The 24,988-nt window shown below is 45.5% G+C and overlaps 1 protein-coding gene across 2 annotated transcripts; it reads right to left on the bottom strand.

The window, feature by feature from the left end:
• Positions 1-471: 471 nt before the first annotated feature.
• Positions 472-19,025, bottom strand: GEMIN8 (gem nuclear organelle associated protein 8). Of its 2 annotated transcripts, none has more exons than XM_027609284.2 (5): positions 18,910-19,025; positions 15,273-15,353; positions 11,188-11,232; positions 10,170-10,608; positions 472-1,021 (listed from the first exon to the last, which is right to left on the bottom strand). In XM_027609284.2, exons 2-5 carry the CDS (start codon positions 15,312-15,314, stop codon positions 765-767), a joined length of 783 nt encoding a protein of 260 aa, XP_027465085.1. In that variant the 5' UTR covers positions 15,315-15,353; positions 18,910-19,025; the 3' UTR covers positions 472-764. The 2 variants fall into 2 exon arrangements, with proteins under 2 accessions (XP_027465085.1, XP_027465086.1); XM_027609285.2 differs by having other exon boundaries at positions 11,188-11,226.
• Between the last annotated feature and the right edge of the window lie 5,963 nt (positions 19,026-24,988).

Here is a 24,988-nt window from a genome sequence, read left to right as displayed (position 1 = left end):
TCTGTGTGACATTCAAGCTCTGTAGAGATAATGAGATAACAAGAAAAATGTCAAGACGGTTATTCTCATTCCATTAGAGCAGCGGGTTCGCAAGCTACTGCCCTTAGGCCAAATCTGGCCCAAGGCCTGTTTTTATAAATAAAGTTTTGTTGGAACACACCCACCCCCATTTGTTTACTCACCATCTACAGCTGCTTTCAGCTGCAAGGGCGGAAGAGAGTAGTTGCAACAAAGACTGTGTGGCCTGCAAAGCCAAAAATATTGACTCTCTGCTCCTTTACAGGACATGCACACTGACCGCTACATCGGAGAGAAGTGGTGTTTGTCCCACTGGGTCATTTTCAGTGGGGGCTAAAGGAGTTCGAGCAGGAGAGGACATCTGACTCATTTAAGGCATGTGCGTTGAAGTTCAGTTGGGTTAAGGACAGGACAGAAGAAAATAGAAAAAGGCAAAAAACGAGGCAGTTTCTCTAAGTGAGGACTTTAATGAACTGAACATTCTTAGTGACATCAAAACCAAGCATAATATATATGAAATTATCATTTTAGGTCAAAAGAAAATCTTTCATGTTGGCAACAGTACATGTCTTGCTGACTTCAAGTGGCCAACGTATTATACCCAGCCCTGAGATGGGCCCCCTGGGACTTTGGTGACATGCTTGTTTCTCAGTATAAGAGAAATTTCCCTGAGAAAATGCACAGAAGGAGAGATTGAGTGAATCCGAGAGGAAGGGGGTGATGGCTGGGTACCCTGCACCGCGGGCTCAGAACTTGAGCGGAATGACCGGCCAGTACTTGGGCCGCTTCCTGTCACAGTGCTTGTCGAAGCTCAGCTGCACGGCGGCCTCCATGGCCTGGATCTTTGCGGCACTGTCCCCATACAAGCGCTTCATCTCGGCCTTGCGCCGCTCACCAGGCCTCTCGGACGGGGGCTCCACCGAGCGGCGGGTGCTGTAGTACAGGTCGTGGTCGGCGTTCACGTAGTCATCCAGGCGCTGGGCGTCCAGCTGCTGCTGCCGCCCTGAGAACGAACCGACATGGGGGGTGGGGAGGTGAGCCCGGGGTGCGGCTGCTAGCTGTTGGGCCCGGCTGCGCCCGCCGAGGCACTCACTAGGTTCTAAGGCATCGGCCGCACACCAGTACCCGCATGCCTAGGAAATGCACCAATCGCTTATCCGGGAGGCTAAGGCTGCCCCGCTAGACACGGTGAAAAGCCGCCAGGAAACATGTCACCCAGCACCATCAAACCTCCGCACTGAGCCTCGAATACAGTTCTGTCCCTTTCATCTATGCGGCCTGCCCACAAGCCGCCCAGCTGGAAGGGCCGCCTGGTTTCACGTTGTACCAGGCCAGCAGGGACATGAAATGCTTCCTGCAAAGTCCAGGGCTGCAAGAAGTAGTACTTCCGCCCACAAATGAGGTGCTGGGGGCGGGGGGGGAGTCGGCCCCGTGTTAGAGGTGCCGATTTTATAGTCACCTGGAAAAGAGCAAGTGCCGGTGTCTATATAATTGCAGCCCTGATCCCCAATCCTTCCACACAGCCAAAGCACAGAGCACGCCAGGAAATGGAGTCACGTAATTCAACACCTGCCCGAGGAAACGGGGCCAAGCCAGGGCAATTCTGCCAATGGAAGACCTGACTTCTAAGCTTCCTGCTGTATTAACAGAACTGCCAGTGCGCCGGCTTCCTCACGATGGGATTTATCTTTCCCCTTCACAGCTTAGCTTCGGCCAAATTTCAAGTGATAGTTACCGGATTTTAAACCTACTAATTTAAATGGATTCTTGTAAAGGAAGAAATTCAGTATATTCTCCCCTGTATAGTTTTTACTAAAACAAGTCCTACTTTTATGCATATAGAAATAACATTATCAATAAAAGAACACTGCATAAGGTAAAATTTAGCCAACTGACAGATTTTTGTAAGTGACTCTGTCGGGAACAGAGAAACAGAATGCACGCATCTGTAGCTGCTACTACGACTGAGAGAAATGCTGCTGAATAAGGAGCGAAGGTGGTTATAGGGGATGAAACAATGACATACATCATTCTTTCCTTGTTTGTTTGTTTGTTAAAGTAGCAGAATGATAGCTTAGTGTAGAAGGGAACCCAAAAGTGAGCAGCAAGATATGTCTGTGGCTAGGCGGTCACGCTCCTAAGTTCGTTCTTCGCACATATCCCCTTGGAGATGGAAGGAAGGAGTTTTGGACACTTGGGAACACGATAAACGTGGATGGCCATTTCTGAGTTAGCACATCTGCAGCTTCTTTCTTACACCGGGAGGTCACCTACAGATAGGCCAAATGACTGCCAAGCAAGTAAGTGCAATGTAACTGTTCCCTTATGCACAGAAGAGAGATGTAGCTGACTTCCCGTGAAATGGCAGAACTGAACCAAAATACTGGCATGATGTGCAAATGAACGGGAGGTCAATAAGCATTCGTTTCTCGGTTTTGGTCTTTTTGCCTAGTCTGAAACATCAGGATGTAAGTTGTTCAGTTCTCACAGGTGTTTAGATTGTGTACCCCCACCCTCCAAAGACCACTCCTCTGAAAGTGTGGCCTTTCCACATTAGCCAGGGACAGCAGTTCCCTCTGCCTCCTATGGGAGCCTTGGGCAGTTACCAGTCCTTGGGCTCGTTTCGTCATAGGCCCGGAGGAAACCATCCCGTGGGGGTGGGTGGGTGGGCAGAGCCTGTGCATCCAGATGACAGAGGTTCCCAGACCACAGTCCTTTTTCCTCTCACATTTGTCCCAAGACTATAATCAGCCTCACCGACAGATCCAGTGACACAGCGGATATTCAACTTCCTGTCTAAATTGGAGTCCTTGCGTTTACAAGTTTTAATAAACACCGGATCCGTGCTATCTTAGCAAGTGTTGCTCTCTACCACTGGGATATGTGAATTTAACCTTCTTACTTCTGCATCTTTCTCTTTCTTTTCCTGATAATTTAACATGGTTCTGCTACTCTTCTGACCAAAACTACCTTAACAGGTAGGAAATCAGTATAACAATCCTACACTGAGATGTTTTCTCTTACGGTTGACATCTGTCAACGAAACACTGTTCATACGAGCCAACTGTAGCCGCTGGTCAACACAGCCAGCGCAACTTTCCAAGTTCACACTTGGCATATGCTCATGGGTTACCATCACAGGGTTTCAGCTAATGAAGCTCATTTTGTGTAAGAATAACAGAATAAAAGGCACAGGCCTCTGCTCTCAATCGTCTTCTTGTCTCTCCTTCCTGTTCAGGTTTCCTTATGAAAATTTAAGACTCAACCCTTGTCCTCTCCCTGCCCCTCAAGAGGCTTGGAGCTTTCCTGGTTTCCAGCATGGTGGGTAGTTGCCCTAAAACACGGACGTAAGGGGCGGGAAGCCTGTCCCCCGCACTGACCGGCTAGTGCTAAAACCTGCCTGTGGAAGTCATGCGTGGGGAAAGGGCACGGTTGCCTCCATCACCCCCCACCGTCCCCAGCCCCGGGAGGCCACAATGCCTGGCGCTAAGCAGGTGCTCAGGAAAGGACTGTTGAGAGAAAGCCTGGACAGAGGCCATACCTTATTTTTTGTAAACAGCTGTTTCTTCCAGATGCTGTTAAAGAAAAATGATGACAACTCAGGGACAGAGAAACAGACGTTCAAGTCTCAAAAGGTACTGGGCAGAGCTCCCCTCCCATGGGTTACTCAGAGCCTCCATAGCAGAGAGGCTGCGGGAGATGGGGGCACCAATGAGATGGGGTCTGATCTTGTTCCTTTACATCTGAGTCACTGTGCCTCTACTTACCTAAACACTTAAAAAAAAAACAAAAAGACCTAAGGCTAGACTACAAATTTGAAAACCAGTCAGCTTAAAACCAAATGCCCTCAGACTGGCTGGACATTGGAAGCTACAGCTAGCATCTGAAAGTACTTTAGCTTATACTGACTTAGGGGACCAAGCAAACCTTAGAACAGAATATACTCGTTTGAAGGCATCACTTACTGTTTTCTATTTATTGTTTCCTTCCTCCCAATGAAGGAAAGGATTCTCAATCACTAGCAGTTTTTCTTCCTGTCAAAACAGGGTGAGGGCTCAACCAGACGGAGAAGAGAACATCGCACTTCAGACAGAACAGGTGCCACGTCATGGAGAAGTCGATCGTTTTTTACTGGAAACAGCTGTGGGACTCAATGTTACCCAGGGCTTTTTTTCTTATGGGCTATTCAGTCATGGAAACTTGTTTTAATACAAATCAGAATATATTTTTAGATTCCAGATTTAATACAGGGCTGGAGCGGGTTGAACAGTGTGCCGCCCCCCACCAATTCACATCTACACGCAACCTCAGAATAGACCTTTTTAGAAACAGGGTCTTTGCAGATGTAATTAAGGATCAAGACGGGATCACACTGGATTAGTGTGGACCCCAAACCCAATGAGCGTGTTCTTATGACAGACAGAAAAGGACACACGGAGACACAGGGGGGAAACCGTGTAAACAAGGAGGCAGAATTAGAACTATGTCCCCACAAGCCAGTGAACGCCAGGAGCCACCAGAGGCTGGAAGAGGCAAAGCCCCAGAACCTTTGGAGGGAGTGGGTCCTGCTAACACCTTGATTTCAGACTTCTGGCGTCCAGAACCGGGAGAATAAATTTCTGTTGTTTTGAGCCACCAATTTATGGTCATTTGCTACAGCAGCCCTAGGAAACTAAGATAAAGGTTAATATGCATATAGGGCTAAAACAAGAAAACAGTAACATCCTATGAAGGAGAAACGCTACTGGATCCCGTCTGGGTTCAGGGCATATAACCTTGATATTTTCCCCCGCAATCTATAAATTTACATGATGCTACTACCACTGTGGACTTACGCTCTCCAAAGGAAAACAAAATCATGAGGAGTGACTTGGTTTTTAGAAGACCTGACATAGCAGGAAAACATTCATTCAGTATTCCACAGATAATTAGCCCAAAGGCAGAACATTTTGGAAGACAAAGCACTAAGACAAATGAGTGCTGAAGAACATTATTTTTCTAGGATTAGCATGTCTTTCTGATTGTATTCTCTGCTATGTTGCCAGAATTAATGATTTTAGCACAACCGAGCACAAGCAGAGTCTGGATTTATATCACGAGTGACTCATTTCTGGCTTGTCAGCAACACACCCGGAACACAGGTGCTCGCCAGCCGGCCTGGAGCCATTTCTGCTGGGCCTTCGTCCTCACCTCCCATCCCTCTCTCCCTGACAAATGAAGTCAGTGGATAATTACTGTTTTTACTTTTAGAATAAAAGTGCATTTCCATCCTGCCCTTCCACTTTTCCACAGCCTTTTATATGCATCTTCCCACCGACTGGTCTTCCGGACTTCGAGCATCTGAACTAAACGAGACACACACACACGGTGGAACTGTGCTCAGTCACAGGATGCCACGCTTTAATCCCACCCACTAAACCACAGCGGCTCACTCAATACTGAGCCATGCGTTGCACTGTATCCTCCAGGTTTTCCACAGAGGGTGGACTGAGGGCGAACTGGATGGGGTTGCAGCTGACTGACCGAAGGTTCGGTCATGAAAACTGGTCTAAACCTTCCAGCTTCGGTGGATACAACATGATGGAGCAGATGTCTCCCATCAAATGTCTAAAAGCACATCCGGAGGCGCCCGGCTAGCTCAGTCGGTAGAGCATGAGACTCTTAAAAGCACATCCGGGCCCTGTGATAAGCACTTTGAGTGCTAAGTGGGGGAGTGGACTTATCCCCTTTCTTTCTCTCTTGATCCCAATTAACCCCCTCCCTCAAAGCCTAGAGCACACTCCATTTTCCACCAATACCCCGTGAAACTTCTCTGATGGCTGAGTTCACTGGCTCTACTCATCACTGCAAAAGTACCCATGGACCAGGCCATAGACGGCTCTTCTAGGTATCAGTTTTAATTTGATTTTGTTTCCTCTTCCCGACTGGGTTTAAGCTCTTTGTGAATATGTCTCTCTTTTGACCCAACGGTTACCCCCAAAACACAGGGGATAAAATCTGATTGGCTCAAGCCTGAAACAACAGTGGTGGCGTTCATTTCGGAGGGTCTTCTTCTCCACTGGGAATGATAACTTTCACTCATTTCCCTTCTAAGTACTAGGACTATAACCTTGCAGTCTCAATTGATTGTCATTTATGACTAAAACATGATACTTTTCTTAACCTAACAATAAACATTTTTTCCTAAGAAATAACTGAAAACACAGCTGACCTTTAAAACCCCATAACTGTCTACTTTCCCAGAAGTAATGTTACCAGTGAAGTTTTGAATAATGGAAATATCTCATTAGGAAATGACATATAACATAATCAAAAGCATGTCTGTTCCCACCACACAGGGGTTATTTATCCTACTTAATTTTTTTGCTATCATTAAAATATGTTAGAGATTATCTGGAAGAGCAGTAATCACAAACAAGAACATGCTGTCCAGTATGAAGGATTTTATTCTAAGAAAATATTAAATAACACTCAGATGATGAATTATGTAACATATATATATATTCCCGTGGAAGTGAATAATACCAAAAAATAAAATCAAGTTTAGCTATATTTTTCCCCGCTAAGTGATATTTCATAAAATTCTGTGTTCTCTAGATGATCCATACTCAAAGCTGAATTTGCCTTTATTGAATAAGTAGCTTCTAGTGGTTCAAAGAGCAAAACAAAACAACTTTAGCCAAGTATTCACATTACTTAGGTCCCTAATCACTACTAAAATATATCCCAACTGTGTATGTAGCTAAACTTCCATGAACATTACTAGTCAAGGTAATGGGTTGGAGAGCACAATGGGCATTCCCACTGCTTACATCTGAGTTCCATCCCTCAGTACTGCTCGAAGGAACAGTATGGAGCAGTATTCATCCTATAGGCCACCACCAAAAGTGCTGGTGAAAAAAATAATTGTTTTTGGTGGTGCAGTGTCAGGCCCCAGCAGCTTCTAAATCTTTAGCAGTCAGATTAGACTCTGACACCACAGCAAGTTCTCGCCCTTGCCAGACAATGTCCACATCTCCCAAAGACCTGATAATATTTTCAGGGCAGACTGCACGACACAAAAGCATCACGGAGACCCTGTGACAAGCAGTTTTCAACTATGCTACAATTATACATTTACAAAGCACAAAGAAGCAGAAGCTCAATGTGTTTAGTGCTGTTATTAGTAATATGGAAGTGGGTTCATTTTTCCATGTATTTTACTATATTGTCATCTCAGGCAAGAATGTCCTTGAAATGGATTAAAAGTTGTGTTAATGACTACTTTGATGAAACTGTGTTAACGACTAAATTGGATCGACACCAAAACTTTAATTCTTTTGCTTTTTAAATATTCTAAGTTAATTTAAGAATTTGAAAAGTGCAGAGCAGAGATGACTTTTTTTTTTGAAGCCACATAACATCTTTATTAAAGATAGTGCAGAATCTCAATCAAGCACTAATGAACACTGACAGCATCCGAGTAAAATCAGTATATGGTTAATAATCCACACTAAAGGATGAATAATTAGCAACTCACCGTAACAACTAACATTTCTTGGGCACTGACTTCGTACCAAGCATGGTTCTCTAACTTATCTTTTATTATCTCATCGAGTCTTCATAATTACCACTCCATTAATTCGGACCTTGTGAGTCCCAGGTGAGGTGACTGAGGCACAGACTGATTAGGGTAGGGGACCCACAAGCTAAGAACCTCTGGCTGATAAGTGGTGGAGGCAGGCGGGACTCTGTAACGGGAGCCGTTCTGCCACAGCCTGCTTGGTATAATGTTACAAATAATGATGTGTATATTAAAGAATGAGGTTAAAGATGAAGGCTGTATGGGTTTTCACAAAACTCCCTTTTTTATTGGTTTGCTGTCTAGATCATGGTAAAACAAGTATGCACCAGTTTCTTCAAAGGGATGGCAAGATCTGTGGAGTTCACTTCATGTCCCACTCACAGACTGCATCTGGGACAAAGAAAATTCTCACAGGGGGATTGTTATTAGTTTCCTAGGGCTGCTGTAACAAAGCACCACAAACTGGGTGGCTTAGCATAACAGAAATTTCTCGTCTTACAGGTCTGGAGGCCAGAAGTCTGAGACCAAGGTGTGGGCAGGGCCGTGCCCCCTCTCAAAGCCCTAGGGAAGATCAGGTCCAGGCCTCTCTCCTGGTTTCCCGTGGCAGAACTCCCGTCTTCACATGGCCTTCTCCTTGGGTGCATGTCTACCTTTGTGCGCAAATGTTTCCTTTTATAAGGACACTAGTCATACTGGATCAGGGCCCACCCTAAGGACCTCATTTTAACTTGATTACCTCTGTAAAGACTCTATCTATGTCCATATAAGGTCACATCCTGAGGTTGGAGGTGGGGAAGGTTAGGACTCCAACAAATCTTTTTTTTTTTTTTAGGGAAGAAAATTCAACCCACAACAGTGATGATAACAGTGCAATCTGGAGCCCTGAAGTCAACTGAGCAGATTTGGGAATAATATAAAACAAAATATGAAGTTCATAAAGTTTATAAAGCTTTCAAAACCTAACTCACTTTGTAAAATGCCCCACACAAGGACATTTAGCACTTTCTGGGATATTTGAAAACCTCTGATTTAAGGCTCATAATTAATACTGAAATCATTCACTCATTCAAAACAGTATTAAGTGCCAGGCATGACTTAGCAGGTAATTTTTATGATTATATTTTTTTTAAACTTACCTAGAATTCTACCTGACCAAAGCAAGAGGAGGAACAGGGATGGTTCTTAGCCATATCTAACTGAATTGCTGACGCTGGAAAGACACATTTTGTTACTTTACTTTCATTATCATCACATCTACTTTTTGAGTAACTATCTATCAAGTTATTTTACATTAGCAGATAATTCAAAATGGCCTTTTGGATGACGGGGGTTTGCTTCCATCCCTAATTAGAGCTGCTCTCATAAAAGTTATCACTCTCTGGTGGGAAAAACACGTCATTCTACCCTATGGTAAGGACAAAAGAAAGAAACCCCACATCCATCAGATTTTTTCAAAAGCTATAAAAAATGGCATTCCAACCAAATGTGGACATGCTTGAACACCTCCTCTCCTTCATCGCTGTAAACTTTTAAGACACTAAAGGGCACGATACTTCATACACAGCCCACCGCTCAGTTCCTGGTACCCCGTGGGGATCGATAAGCCCATCATCAGGAAAACACAGATCAATCAAAGATGAAACCAAAACTTGCCCATCCCCAGACTTCTATGTTTCTTTTTATTTATCTTGTTTGTTTCTATTAAAAAAATCCTAAGTAAAATATCATATAATTAGAACTCAATAAAAACAATATTGAGACTACATAGGGGTTACAAGGAGAAAAGCATTTGTGTATCTATTCGAGACACTTCAAATGTAAACAGTCTGGTGAATTTTCATAGTAAGGAGAGCACAACAAGCAGTTCTAGTTCTTTGTAGCAACTTGGTAAGAAATCAAAAAAAGGAAATTCCTGCTTTGCTTCTCTAACCCTAAGAGCAGACTGCTTCGGCATGGGATCAAACCAGAAAGGTTCGAGTCCTAGACATTTTCTGACTGTTTAGGTTCACGCTGACCTCTACTCTGAATGGTGCTGAATAATTAAGACCTGGTAGCTCACCAGCACCAGGGAAGTCTCAGAGCCGTGTACCAGTGAGGTGACAGCAGTGTGTTAAAAACCTAGCAGTCTCAGGGACAAAACCTAATCCCTAAGTTTGTGCTAGAGGAAGCAGCACAGGAACTGGGAGTCAGACAGACCTTGATTTGAATCCCACCAGCTAATTACTAGTCGTGTGCCATGGAATTAAGTCAATCAACCTTCTGAAGGGTCGCCTGACTCATTTGTGAAACGGGTGGAATGCCCTTGAGGGGCGGGGGCATAGATTAGGGAACACAGGCGCACCCCTGTGCCCACTCCCCCCACCCCCCACCTGCTGTCTGATACTCAGTAGATGGCAGAGGTACCACTGGCGCAAGCTTTGTTCTAAAGCTAAAAAAAAGTCCTGTATTAAAATGCCTCCGGAAACTGACAGAGCTGAGGTGGGACCGGATGTGGAATGTGAGGAAGTTATAAAGTAACTTGAGGGAAGAAGACAATGCACAAGGCAGGGCAAGTAAAGGAAACGCGCAGGGCCGGGGGCACACTTACGGCGCTCTTCCCTGTGCCTCTCGGTCTCGGCAAAGTACTGGCGCAGCTCCTCCGTGATCTCCATGTTGCTCAGGTCGCACTCCACGCCCCCATCTGACTCGGACTCCGCCTCCTCTGGGGTGGGCCAAGCTCGCCGTTCTCTTGGGCGGGCGGGTGGATGCTGCCCAGACCTTCTGGAATGCGCAGAACCGCAGTGCGAGTCCGTGGAAGCCGGGAGATGGTCACGAGAGGGCCGAGGAGATTTGGCCATGTTAGCGTAAGAGCTCTGGGGAAGAGCTGCAGGAGGGAAGGACCACGGGCAACTGAAATACGATTCCACGGCCTTCCTGTAGGCACTGTGGTGGCTTCGCATCCAGGCCATCGCCTGATGATAATGTCGCCAGTATCTTGCATATACTGGATGAAAAGACCAAGGCTCTGTAGCTTTCCAGGATGCCACCTACAGAATAAAGGGAGGTGGAGGCTAGATACCACACAGTTCTTCCTCAAGAGAATCCTCAAATATTTGACTAAACAACAGGTATCTACTGAGTATCTTCTAAACACCGACTACATCAGGATGCTACTACTGGGCCAAAGAGGACACAGGACAGGTCCATGCCCACAACGGACACCAAGTACATGTGCGTGAGGTACGCACAGGACTTAGTTTAAGGTTATGGCCACAGTAAAGTGGGGACAGAGGCTAGTAATTATCATTTTCAGATAAGATGTAGGGAGAGATACTGACGTCAACCATCTTGGCCCTCTCTACCCACTGTAAGTAAACGGCTAGTTCCACGAACCACATGAACTAATGTTTTCTGGTCCCTCCCTTGCTACCCCCTTAACATCTGCTGGTCTGGCCCACTCCCCAGTGCCTGGACAAAAGCTGTCTAGCAACCTACCCAATGGTGCTTTTACTTTTAGCTTTTGGATGTATTTGTTTCTTTGGTCTTCTCCATCATGGAATGAGAATACCAAGACTCTAAAGGCTAAAATTTACCCTTTTCTCATGAGTTAAAAAAGAAAATCTTACCTCTGCTGCCATCTCTGATTGTGGATGTCCAAATGGGCACTGAAACTAGGAAAGAACAACCACAGTTCAAACATCTGGGTCAGTACACGTGGGTGATATTTGTGGCTACTTCACGGTTTACAGAGCAGCTCCTCAGAGGTTGCCTCTTCCGAGTACCATGCCTGATCTTCACGCAACATACACTATAGGGCCCTGGCACCTGGGGAGGGATCCCCTTAGGTATGATTAAGTGGCTCAAAGGACACTGCATTTTTCAAATATTTGTTTACCTATTGAAAGTAGACTGGAAAGAACCACAGTTAGCAGCTAGTACCTGTATAAAAAATATTAATATAGAACATGAACTAAGAACATACAACTATTACTTAATTTATTAATCCTTAACTCATGCTGATGCCTATTTAAATTAACCCTAGATGTCCCCACGGCTTGAACAGAATACATCTTGCCGACTCACTGGAAATCATTGTTGGGTCTTGCCTCAGATCTGGGACTTGGAGAAACCTCTCCAAATGAGATTTCTCTCCAGCCTGGGTTGTGCTCTGGGCTTTAAGCCCCCAGATGAGCCTTGTTTTGGTTTGGACTGTAGTAAGCATCTCTCAGCCAGTGTGTGACACCACACTCTCCCTGCCTAACCACTCTGCGTCTTTGCAGGAGAAACTTTCATGGAGACTCTCCACCAAGTGCCTGCATAGAACGCCCTCGCTCAAGAGCCTTGCTCGGCCAGGATTTACCCCTTTCTCCCCTATCTACCTGCTTGTGATGTATTGATATGGCAGAAGATACCTAAAGGTAAAGTTTCATCCGCAGCTGTACCTTCTATGAACTATTTAAAACGATTTTTTCTCCTTCCTGTTCAGGACTTCAGAGCTACTAAAATGCCAGCATACATCAGAATATACTTAAAAAAAAAAAAAGTTTAACAAAATATCCTGAGGCATCTGGCTGGCTCAGTCGGTAGAGCATGCAACTCTTGATCTCAGGGTCATGGGTTCAAACTCCACACTCGGTGTAGAGATTACTTAAAAAAAAAAAAAAAAATTAAATTGAAACTAAAAAAACCCCCCAAAAAACCAAAAAACCAAAAGTAGTATCCTAAAATGCACGAGAAATGAAGCATCTGTGAGATGAAACCACTAACACAATGTGATACTGAGCAAACAGCTACTTGGGTTTTGAAACTCTGGGGACTCAGATACTGAAGGAGGCCTATTTTTCCTCCTTCACTTAATTAGAGGGCAGAATTTAAAAATCTCTAAGCCTTAAGAAATAAACTTATTTTGTAATCTCTATCAGATGTTTTGCTATGGTTAATGTGGAAAACTCAGATGTTAAACTGACCACATCTTTTAAGATTTAGCCTGAAGAGAACCGTTCACTTTCTTTAAAATATAATAGGCTTTCCAATAGACTATTTCTAAGAGGTTTGACCCGATCTTCTGTAAATTTATTTTAAACACAGCCCACACTTCCTGTTCCCTGTTCTAAATTCAGGAATACACACACATGCAGTGAATAAACTGGAAAAAAGCCAACCAACACAGTGAAAATATAAGTGTAAATTAAGTTCACATTACTTTAAAACTATAATTTAAAGGTTTAAAATGTGAGCAATTATCTGAAAGCCTGGCTAACTGCCTATGTGCTTTACAAGCTACTGAAGAAATATAAAAGTCAATACAATTAAGGGGTTAACCACCCAGAGAAGTAACACTAACACAAATGAAATTACAGTAGAAATCAGTACATACTTGAGTGCCAAACTGTAAGGTGCAGCCTGTAAGTGGCTAATTCATTCCAGCCCAGTTTCGTATTTGCATCACCAAAATCTGAATATTTTTCTGAGAGCCTGCAGCACGTAATGCCATTAAAGTGAACACCATGTGTGTCTTATTAATCAAATTTGTTTTAGAGATTAACAAGTAGCATAAGAATTAAATTTGAAAAGTCTAGGAGGCATCTGCATGTGTTCTGGAAATTAAGAGTTTTGAATCCAGACTTTGATGCCTCATAAAACGTACTTAGAACCAGATCAAGGTAAATATTAAGTGTCCTGAACTGGGAAGTCTGGATTCAGCCTCAAATATGCCATAAACACTATTGTAACTGAACACTACTGCAGACCTTCGGAAATCCCGTTTTTATTTATAACTGGGAAAATCCAGCCTGGCTTTAAAAGTAATAGTACCAGTATTGTGAAAATGTACAAGATGGCTTATGAGAGGTTCCACTTTGCAGAGCTAGAAGTGTAGGCATGCGCGATCAAGTAGGTAACTGTTTAAGAGGCTCCAGCGTAATTCATCACGTTCACCAGGCTGCTCGAATATAAATGGCTGTGATTAAAAGGGGGCATGGAGAGTTAATTTGAGGAGAGGCTACTTATTTATGCCTTTGATTTCGACAAATAATTTGCTAGAAGGGCTGCCATGTTACACTGTCTCAGAGATCACACCAGGCAATGCCTTAAGCGCTTCTGCAAGAGGAAGCCAGGACAGTGGGCTGAGATGGCTGAAGAAAGCCAATTCTAGGGTTTGCAGCACAACCAGCTCTGATTTAGCCTGGTGCGCCAGTGCCCTATGAAGTAGACCAACTAGTCAGCTAAGGCACTGGACTCTTTCAGGACCCAGGCCATTAAGGAAAGCTGAATTTATCTTAACGATGGAATACGGGCATCTTTGACATCGATTTTATTCTGATAGTGCTTTCCTGTTTTGGCCGCTGGGACAGTTACGATCAAATCTGCTGCCATTCTCCGGCAAGTTAAGAGTCCCGGAGCTGTGTGCCACATATGCTCATTCACCCCTGGCTTTATTATCCTTCCTCCCCAAATTCCAAAACCTATGTATCATATTCTTTTACATTTTAAGTACTGGAAGATTCCTAAAATCCTACAGATTCAATTAAAAGTAATTCCCGAGAATGAACGACAAATTAAGCAAGCTCTCAGAAATCAAATGAAAGAAGCCCTAGAAAAATATGTCTAAAGGAGTAGCAGCTTGCACGCAGCTTTATAATTACTGGCTTCTCTTTCCAGCATTACTCTTCATATTTTATGCCAGCAAAATTTTTTGCTGGTGGGTGGCTTAGTCGGTTAAGTGACTGCATTTGGATCAGATCATGATCTCAGGGTGCTTGGATCGAGCCCCGCATCGGGCTCCCTGCTCAGTGGGGAGTCTGCTTCTCCCTCTCCCTCTGCCTGTCGCTCCCTGGCTCGTGCTCTCTCTCAAATAAATAAATAAAATCTTTACAAAGAAATAAATTTAAAAACAACCTTTTGATGATGTAAACACCATTCTTAGCTCCAGTAGGCAGTAACAAAAACAAGCTGTGGGCCATCCTTGGCCAGCCCCTATTTCGTGTGAATACATTATTCAGCTGCACTGACTCTGCTTTCAGTACACAGGGGGTTCTCATTGTTGCTCACTCTCCACTTGGCAAACCGTGGAGGAACTCTGTGCTTCTCACTCGTCTCATAAATGATTAGGCTCGGAGTAAGCCTAGTGGAAGCAAGACAACTGTGGTGATGACCACCAGCAATGTGGGTGACCAGTTCCTAGTATCTGGGACAAAAGAATTGTCTCCATGACTAAATAAGGAAATTGGACCATTTCTTAAAGATCTACATAGATATTTAAAGACTTAATTTAGAAAAAAACCAAACTCCTGCAATCAACTGGGCTTAGAATGCACACGTAGTGCCATGATTTCTGACGGAGACCCTACTAGCTGCCATGGGCTGGACAGCAACCCAACAAGGATGCGAAGCGGGAGAGAGCTCCTAGAGTCTCTTCCCTGGAAGAAGGAATACAAATCCCTTCCTGCTAAGTGCATCAGTTAGCTCCTAAGGGAAAGTGAGAGCCTCCTCTAAGAATGGGTCCTGTGAACTTTTTCAAACTGGCTACTCTTTCCACACAGAGAACTTTAGGACCTAAGAAAAATGCCTGGGTTTCTGAAAAGCCAACAGGAAACTAATTCTAGACATTAAAGCAACACTTTCAGCCACCAGTTCAAAGAGAAGCAAGCTTATGGTTACAGCAGATTTAGATGCCTTTCAAAGGTCTTTAATTTTATCTTTCGTTTGCCACCTCTTTGGGAGTGCCTCCTACTCTTCCGGCACACGTCTTCATGGACTGAACAGCAGCTTCCCTCCTAACGGGATGGCAGAGCTGAAAGAAAAGAGGATGGCAATGTCAGGGCAGGCTGGGACCTGCAGTGCCACCAAACCGGCAGCCCTCCCCAGCGAGCACAATGGCATAATAGTCACTACCCAGCTGAGCCCGGGCGGGCACAGAGGCCGAATTCATTGTCTGTCCTCAACCACCAGAGAAGGAAGGAAAAAAACAGCGCTGAGGTCATTCAGGAAACACTGCCGAGGCCCGGGGCCCAGAGGCAAGACAGTGCTCTGGGTCTTGAACCATAGAGTTTCCCACGTAGCCTTTTTTAAAAAACACACGCATTCTTCAATGAACCTGCTTATCCTGGAGATGTATTTTTAAATGCATAAATATACATGAGGAATAACAGACAAGAGCTTTGTCATTTTCAATGGAAAAAACCCAACTACTTCCATCAAGTTATTAAAAAATTCCACAAGTAACTAATGTGGCTTTGTTGAAAGGTAGTGACGGTGTACGTATTCTTTTTACTGCGTATTTCTATTCCTGTAAATATAGGATCTAGGATGTGTCATCGCAACCAATAAATAAAATAAAAACACAAATTCCCCTCAAACCATAGTGTACGCTCCGCAACTGGATTTCCCTCTCTATCCTCCTTTTCCAGCAGAATCCTGAAAATTAAATACATAAAAACTCACCTGCTTTGATTTTTGCATAGAAACACACTGGAGGTCAGTCACTGAGTTATGCTGGCTAAAGCCCCTGAAGTCAAACCTTTCTGATAAGGCTCCCAGTGATTTAGTTCTCTGAACCAAACACATAATTTGGAGGATCTAATTTAGGCCTTCGGTACATATTTCAGGGTAGAAGGGGGTATGCTGGCAATTGCTCAAAATAAATGAAGGTACAATGAGAAATGGAAATGACAAGAATTGAGTCATTTGGGGTTCTAAGGAATTTCTGAATATGTAGTAAGAACCCTATCAGAGAAGATGTCTTCCAATAATGCATACACCAACAGGAATTTCCTCAACTAAGATAATAAAAGGTTTTCTGACAGCATTGCTTCCTGCCCACCACCCCCAGCTGCCTGATGGCAGTTTCAATTGGCTTGATGCCCTCATGGGCTCCCTCCCGTGGCTTAGCACGGCCCCTGCTGGGTAATGCGGACAAAGATGGCTCAAGCCTGAACGTCCGTCCTCCCACCCTCAGGAGTCCGGGCTCTTGTCTTATGGCCAGACACAGGCCTCCCCCAAGGGCACATACTACCCAGTTCAGAGAGCCCACACGTCTCTAACAACCATCGTTAAAACTGATGGGCGAGGGAGCCAAAAAAGTTTTATTTCCTTCTCATTCCTTCAACCCCAAACTCTCTTCTGGATGTTGCAGTTAGGGTGTCACAAAGGAAGGCCCAGCATGGGGAAGGAGGAAGACCGATAGGACGTAGTTAAGTGTTCCTCCCTTTTTTTTTTTTTTTTTAAATACAAATAACTTTCCACCCACAGAACGGCATTGTTTAATTTGTCAGCAGGGTGATGGATTTGTGCGTGGATTTATTTGCAAGTTCACCAAATCCCCATGTGGCTAAAGTCAAAATCTTAAGTGAATTATGAGGCCACTCAAAAACAAAGTGGACCCTCTGACTCATGAACACAACAGGCAATGGGAGAGTTGAAAACGGGGATGACAAAGAAGGACATAATAGTAATCCAGCTCAAACGAGGAAACAGTTAAGTTCAATTCACTGCAAGTTACTCTCTCACAAAGCAAAACCTAGTGTGACTGTAAAGGACTAAGGGTTAAACAGGCAGGTTATGCAAGCTCAGAGCCTATTAGCAAAAACCACGACTAGTTTAAAGTGGTTAAGGCCACCAGATTTTAGGAGCTTTATTTCAAGTTTACCTCTGTAAACACATACATGGTAATTCCATTTAATCGCTGTTTTCTGAATTTATATGGCACTCACTACATCCCACTCATTTAATCAATTACTTGTAGGCATGGATTCTGCAATCTATTTCTTTTAAATTTCCTATTTTCCTTCCAGCATAAAAACCATAGCTATATTTTCCTGCCTTTGGATGCTGGTGAGATTGCTGTTTCCTGATAATAGTCCCTCCTCCTCCTTCCGCCCTCCCTAAATAAACTGAGTAGCTAGTCACTCAAGTAACGGTAAAGCTCCAGATCTTTTTGGAAAGCAGACGTTTAAATACATTAATATGTTTTCAAAACTATTTTTAATTCATCTGCTCTTTGGTCAACCACAGTTAAGCTCTTTTTTCACTTGTCCAACTGTTTTAATTTCCTATTGGAGAGAAGGGGTCCAAGAGTTCTGTACCTAGTTTGTAATCTCTCCAGCCTCCACCCTGGCCTTAATTGTTCAATGTTCCCCCATCCTTATCTCACCCCACCCTTAAATGCTGGATCCTAAAACCCAAAATAATCCTTCACCATCTGTAAAACAGTTTTAGAATGAAAATGTCTCTCTGGAGCTTTAGTTTATATACTTTCCCAGCACAGCAATGGACACAGAGGAGATCTGCATACCTTACTGTGAACCTGTCTTCAGTTACTATCCCAAGTCACTAAACAATGATAGTAACCAAGTTACTATCCCAAGTCACTAACCAATGATCTTTGAAAATACATGGTTATCTCTTGTCATTGCCATCCCAAAGGGGCTGTTATAAACTGTATTTGCAAATGTTATCTCCACCCCACAATTCATGGAAATCCTGAGAGTAACTAAGCCCAGAAGTGTTACTAATCTTTGGTCTGGACTTTCTAGTAATGTTCTGACTTAAGGTGCAAAACAGCTGAATACAAAACCTAGCCTACGACACAACCTTAAAAATCATTCTTGAAAAAGATAAGATTGTTCAGAACCATTTGATCTGTACTAAGGGAACTCCCAAGATTTCAGAGCTAAAAGGTACTTCGTTGGTCCCTGGTTCAACCCCACTTAATTATTGAGGAAGTGGGCAAAGACCTTCTCCACCTCCACAGGTAAGGCGCATAAAAGACCACAGGTGCCGAATGTTCTCTAGATAATTTCCACCCAAATTTTTGACCTCCCACAGAGGTCAAAGTGTGAGGGGAAAATAATGAAAACCCCAAGTTTTGAGTAGACGGGCCAATATTCCAGACATCCCTCCAAGGATGAGGCTGCTCTGGGCGACGTTCTGGTTCAGGTACTGGGCTGTATGGCCTAAGTCAGAATTCATCCAGACTTAGCTTAACACACTGTTACTCAGCACCTCAGAATCACGTGCGGGAGGGGGGAGTTTAATAAAAAATACCGATGCCTGGGTCCCACTTCTAGAAATTCGAATTTAATTGGTCTGGGATGGGCCCCCGGGCATCAAAATTCTTAAAAGTCATCCAGTGATTCCGAAGCACGGCGGCTGAGAGTCTCTGGAACCAGTCCCCTACCACAATTAACCAGCAATGATGTAGGAATCTCACGGGCTCCGCGAGATGAGGCTAATTACGACAACGTGACAGGCAAGCCCTCTGCTCTCCCGGCATCTGCGGAAGCCAGGCTCCGGGGCCTCCAGGCTCCTCCCTCACTCCCCAAAGGAAACCCAGCCGTCCCCGGAGTCACCTCGTGGGCTCGTTGCTGGCGGATCTCGGGCGGTGGGCGAGCAGGGGCCTATTTCCTGTGAGGAGACAGAAGGGGCGCGGGAGGGAGGGGCTGTTGCCCGGGAGACCAGAAATGCACTTCCGGCGAGGATCACGTGACACGCGCGCCGGAAGCCCGCGCACGGCGCCGCTGACGCCACGTCCGCTGCGCGTTCTGCGCCACGTGTGTGTGGGGGTGGAAACTGCCGTGAGATGAAGCTCCGCCTTCCGGGGCGGAGCGTAGGGAATGTCCGGAGAAGGGTGATGGGACAAGGGTCTGGGCGCGGCTCCGGCCTGGCGGCGCCGGGTCTAGCACCTGTAGCTCGGGTGACGGGTCTGGCGCGGCGGGAAGACGAGGGTTGTTTCTGCACCGCCCTCGTCCCTGGGCCAGTTCCTTGACTGTCGACTTTTCACCCTGATCTCAGCTCTCTTATCTTCCTCCTCTTTTCTTTGGTTAGCCTTTGCTTTCTTTCTTTCTTTTTTTTTTTAAACTGGCAAGGCTAGAGATCGTGGCCCAGGAGGACACGCCCAGGCTCTGGAAATAGCGTTTAGCTTATTAACCTCGCATGCTTCGGGTTCTGGCCCGTAAGATGTGAATAATCCCTCGTGCAGTGCCTGGTGCGATATAGCCGACCGAAGTTAGTACCTTATTAACGTTATTTGTAGTGCAGGCATTATCAGCACCACTTGCATTGCTAGCATCACAGAGGATTCGTGAATAACCAAGCAAAATCCACCGAAGTCTAAGTGGCATATCCTTTCTGCGGTAATAGTTTGGCAAACCGCGGCAAGAGCCCTAAAAAGGGTATACTTTTGTCTTAGAATTTTCACTTCAGGGAATTCATTCCGAGGAAAAACAGACGTTAAACCGGATGTTCATTGCAGAATTATTTTTAAAGTGAAAACGAAAAAACAAGTGCTTAGTAAGAGCAAGTGGCTAAGTCAATTAGTTCACGCTCTACCCGTGGCGTGAATATTACTACCTATTCCTATATTACAGAAAAATCAAACTGTATAGGAAATTAACAAAGATGTACTGGCTGCCTACTATGTGTCAGGTATTACTCGGTGTCTGCACTGTCCATTGCAGCCACTAGACGCATGAGGCTGTTGAGAGCTTGCAGAGTCTGAACGGAGGTGTACTGGAAGGGTAGATCACACAGTGGATTTTGAAGAATTAGTATGAGACAAAGAATGTAAAATACTTCATTTTGCTAGTGATAACATGTTAGGGAAGGACTGTTTAGGTTAAATAAGATGAGATTAAAATTAATTTCACCTTTCTCTTTTTACTTTCTTAATGTGACTGCTAGAACATTTGAAATGGCATAGGTCCCATGCATCATTATATATTTCTATCGGATATTGGTATTCTATTTACCAGATACACAGTGGTGAGCAAGACCGTTTTTGTCCTCATAAAAGTAACACTCTGTTGAGTATAGCATGGACAAGGAACAGCTAAATAATGTCATTGTATATCTTGGTTATATGAAGAACATAAAGCGAAGGTAAGGGCCAGAAAAGGTGTATATATTGAGGGCGGTTATTTTAGATGAGATTCTTCCTCCCCTGTTCAGAAAATGGATGTGGGAAGGATGAGATCTCTATGGGTAGAATGGGAAGGGGATGGTAGGAATGTGGTGTCTTCTGGGCAGTCAGCTATGGACTGAGGCTGATAAATCATTTGGGCCTGGTGGAATCTCTGCCTTAGGGAAGAAACCCCATCAGGAGAGGAAGGAGAGATACCGGGGGAAAGAGCTCAGGGAGCCTCTGGCAAACACAGAACAAAGCAGGCTTGCAGTGGGTAAGTTTCAGGTAGAGCAGTTACTGGAGTAATAGCATATGTATGTCGTAGTCCCGTGGGTGTACGTATATATACATAACGAGTATACTATGGTATTAGATAGCATATTACTTTGACTGCTCTCACAGAGACTCAGAAGGAGAGTGGCTCAAACTGTTGAAAATGTATTTCTATCTCTCTGGGTGTCAAGTGTCCAGAGTAGTAAGGTAGATGTATGGGGCCAGGGACTCAAATTTCACCTATCTCGGAGCTCCACACTCCCCAGTTTGTTGCCGTGGCCCACGTGGTCAAAGACATGGCCAAAGATGATGCACCACTGTACCTTCCTTCCAGCCAGTGGCAAGGGGGAGAGGGGAAGCTGGGGCATACCCCTTCCCTCTAAGGCAGGGTTTTCCGCCTGGGCAGTATTCATATTCGGGACGGATAATTCTGTGTTCTTTTGGGGGGGGGGGGCTCTCTTGAGCATTGTAGGATTTCAGCAGCGTCCTTGGCCCTTACCGACTAGGTTACAGTAGCATCCCCCAGTATGACAACCAAGAATGTCTCCAGAAGTTGCCAAATGTCCTCTGGAGGGCGAAGGCACCATTGGATGAGAATCCTAGTGCTTTAAGTGCACTACTACCTAGAAGGTACTCACCACACTTCTGCTCATATCCCACGAATGGCCAGAAATTCATCATTCAGCCATCCTAAGGGCGAAGGAGTCCTGGAATTGTCTGCTGTCCAGGTGCCCAGCTAAAAGGTCGCTAAAGGAGGCCGCAAGACGCTAGCAGATTCTTTGGCCCCCTTGTTGCCACAGGGAATGGAAACCACGCAGCCGATTGAGGAGGTGGCCCTGTTCATCTTCCAGAATGAGTTTTAGTCATTATTCATTTCGATTCATTTGCATTAAAATATTGGTGGTGGGAAACACTAAGTGCCTAAAAAGTGAGGATCCCATTTGAAAAGGATGGGCGTTGCTACTCCAGAGGGCTGACCAGGGAGAGAAACTGGATTCAGAAACGGAAGCGGCAGAATGTTGGCTTTTTCTCTTGTGTTGTAGCGCCATCTGGTGGAAATTTATAAGTCCTACCGTTCTTCACCCGCTTGCCTGGGATGGGCTTTCACTCGGGTCAGGTGTAAACCTCAAATTATAAATAACCCTTACGTGGATTTTAGCAAACCCTTGAAGGTCCTCCTTTTTAAGATGAGGAACTTTTTAAAACAGGGTTCCTCACCCCTGGAACTATTGACGTTTGGGGCCAGATAATTCTTCATTGTGGGCGCTGTCCTATGCACCGGAGGAGGTTGAGCAGCCTCCCTGGCCTCTACCCACTGGATGCCAGTCGCACCCCCCCATCCCTCCCCTCTCCGCTGGCGACAACCCCAAATTACCAAATCTCCCTTGGGGGCCAAATTGCTCCCTGCTGAGGGCCATTCCTTCAAACAGAGTATCTAAGAGTCCCCGGACTATTAAGGCCATCTGCCACACCGCTTCGTGTCTGTGTACCCTGGGAATGGGAGGGGCATGTCTGGGAGAAACGGGAAGACGCGACTGGGCGAAAACCAGGGTCCAGATGCAGCATGACATGTCCTCTTTGTAATACTCTGCAGAACTCTGTTCCTGCTTGTCCCAGGAATCTCATCTGGAGATGAGATTGACTGAGGGCTGCCCGAAGGTCCGGAAGGCGGATGTAAAATGTCTTTAAATCCCCCGGGGCAAGGGAATCTATAGAGGTCATTGCCTAAAGCACGAAGGCGCACAGAGTAGTCCCAGACTGTGGTGGTGTGTGTGTATGTGTTGGGGGGGGGGGGAGGTGGCAAAGTCCTGCCATGGTTCATCTCCTGGGAGCTTTTTGGATCTCCCCACGCCTGTTACCTCTCTGCTGCCCGAGTGTTCTCGAGGAGCTGGTTAGGAGCCAGTCCCCTTGCCTGGGTCAAGCGAGTGGTGCTAAAGCCCCTGCAAACGGTCCTGAGTTCTTACCCGGGAGCTTTATGAAGGAAGGTCAGTTTTGATGTGAAATGTTGGGGTCCAGGAGCGAATGGTCAAGAAGGAATTCTTGGCAAACAAAGGTGGTTTTATTAAAGCCTGGGGACGGGACCTGTGGGCAGAAGGAGCTGCACCAGGGTTGTGAGGAGTGACCGATTATATACTCTTAAGTTGGGAGGGGGTTAGGGAGAGCGTAAGTCAGTCTCTAAGGAATTTGGGAGCAGGGTTTTTTTAAGGACCTTGAGGGGCTAGTTGCTATTAAGATAAGGTCATTTATGACTGTGTAGTAAAACGTTAGTCATGAGACCTTTCAGATGTATATCAGTGGACCACAGGTTTGGAGGATGATGGCTAACACATATCATGGGGGTGGCGGTGCAGGGTGGGGGGGTGGGTAGAGATAAAGGAAGTTTCCAGAGAGATTTTTACAGGATCCTGGAGGTTGGGCTAATGTCAAGCTAAGGTTGCCTTTCGCCTCTAGCCAAGTAGTCACATTGAGGCAGCTGAGTTCCTGGAGGAAGGTCGCTCGGACTGTCTTGAGTACTTGTCAATGGGCTGCAAGTTGTAAGGACATTTAATTTTTTCTACATTTTTTTTTTTGCCCTGGTTCTCCACATCGAGCTTCCCAGGGGCATTGCCTAGTGGCAGCTTCTGGCCCCCCTGAGGGCCTCTCCTACACTCTCCACCTGATGTCACCTCCTTGTCAGCTTTGCCCCGCCATCCCGACCCTCCCTCTCCACGGAGACCTTTCTCCTGACAAAAATGAAAATGCCCAGGTGCAGGTCTCATCACTTGGGAAGGCAGCGCGTCTTGTTTCAGAGGAAGAGGTATCTTGGCTTCTGCCTACGCCCATCCATCCTCATGTTCTCTGGAGCCAGGCCCATGTCCTCAGGGGCACCTCGCTCCTTCAGTTATGTCCCTCTTCTCATATCCGTGCCTCCTCCTTCCCCAGCCCCTTCCCCCTCAGCACCCACCTTGCTCGGGCTCTCCGATCCTTACAGTAGTTTTGGCGGGCTTTTCATGTCGTGCTCCTTACTGTTCTTTCTCCTTCCCTTCGCGGTCCCACTTCTGTACAAAGTGCGCTACCTCAGTGTCCTCACCTTCCTTCCACTCGACCCGCTGCCATTTCTCTTCCAGCACATCACCCTTGTGTCCCTGAGGCTCTCTGCCGACTTCTGCCTCTCCTGTCTGCCATTATTTGGCCTCTGCAGTATCTGATACTCTTAGCCAAGTCCTCTTTTTTTCTTTTTGCAATCACCACGTTCTCCCTCCCCAAACTGCAAAGTAATATGTGGTTAGTGCACAGAACAAAACACAAGGAAAAAAAAAAAAAGAACAAAACGCAAGAAGAAAACCACGAGTCTTGGAAGACGCGTGTACTTAAGCACGAAGGACAACAACAAGAATCCTTCCCGACACCATGACTTTAAAAGAACCACTCCTTATAATTATTGTACATCCTCCCACTTTTGTTTTAGGCTAATACTTTTAAACACACACATACTACTCTTTTTTTTTTTTTATACATGCACATATAAAGCCAGATGGCTTCCTGTCGTAGATTCCTATCGGGCAACTCTTCCCCAGGAAGCTGGCTCTGTGACGGGGCTTAGGGTGGACGGTGCTTATGAAGAAATGAGCTTGGCATGAACACCCACGAAAGGAAAATGGAGTCAGTAGGATTGGGTAGAACAGGGTTTCTCAGCAGAGTATATTGGTATTCCGGACCAGGCGATATTTTGTTGTTGGGGCTGTCCTGTGCATTGTGGGATGTTTAGCAGCATCTCTGGTCTCTACCTTCTAGATGCCAGTACCGTGCTCATGTGTGTGTACACACACCTCTCCTCCCTCCTTCTCCCCCAGTTGTGATGACCAAAAGTGTCTCCAGACATTGCCACCCCTGGTGGGGGTGAAGGGGGGGGCAAAATCACCCCCAGTTGAGAGCCACTGGGGTAGAGAGAAGAGTTGAACTAGGAAGCAGCCTAACAGCCATATTCACGGACCCCCAGGCATCTCAGGAGCTAGAACGGCCCTTCTCAGTTGTCACCAGCGGGGCAGAGATGGGTCGGCCATTATTCTCCCATCTGGAGCAGTCACCGGCCACGGCTCCTAGAAGGGGGCCTGGCATTGGGTAACTTGGCTTCCTGTGGCTGGAGCAACAAGTCCTTTGCTGAAGGGGGGAGCAGGGTCATCCCAGAGTTCATGACATGTGTTACTCTACAATTATCAGTTTACTTCTCGGCATCTTCCACTCAATGACAAACCTCCTGAGAACTGGGGCCATGC

The sequence above is a fragment of the Zalophus californianus genome, chromosome X, assembly GCF_009762305.2.
Source record: "Zalophus californianus isolate mZalCal1 chromosome X, mZalCal1.pri.v2, whole genome shotgun sequence".
Taxonomy (NCBI): Eukaryota; Metazoa; Chordata; class Mammalia; order Carnivora; family Otariidae; genus Zalophus; species Zalophus californianus.
Note: the sequence above shows the minus strand (reverse complement) of the source record. Positions and strands in the feature narration are given on the sequence as shown.

Excerpts from the sequence above, each read along its gene's own strand:
- GEMIN8 (XM_027609284.2), bottom strand. The coding sequence starts at position 15,314 with ATGAAGACGTGTGCCGGAAGAGTAGGAGGCACTCCCAAAGAG. Across the intron at positions 11,233-15,272 it reads TAGGAGGCACTCCCAAAGAG|TTTCAGTGCCCATTTGGACA; the intron begins GTGGCAAACGAA and ends GTTCTTTCCTAG. Across the intron at positions 1,022-10,169 it reads GAGGCACAGGGAAGAGCGCC|GGCGGCAGCAGCAGCTGGAC; the intron begins GTAAGTGTGCCC and ends GTTCGTTCTCAG.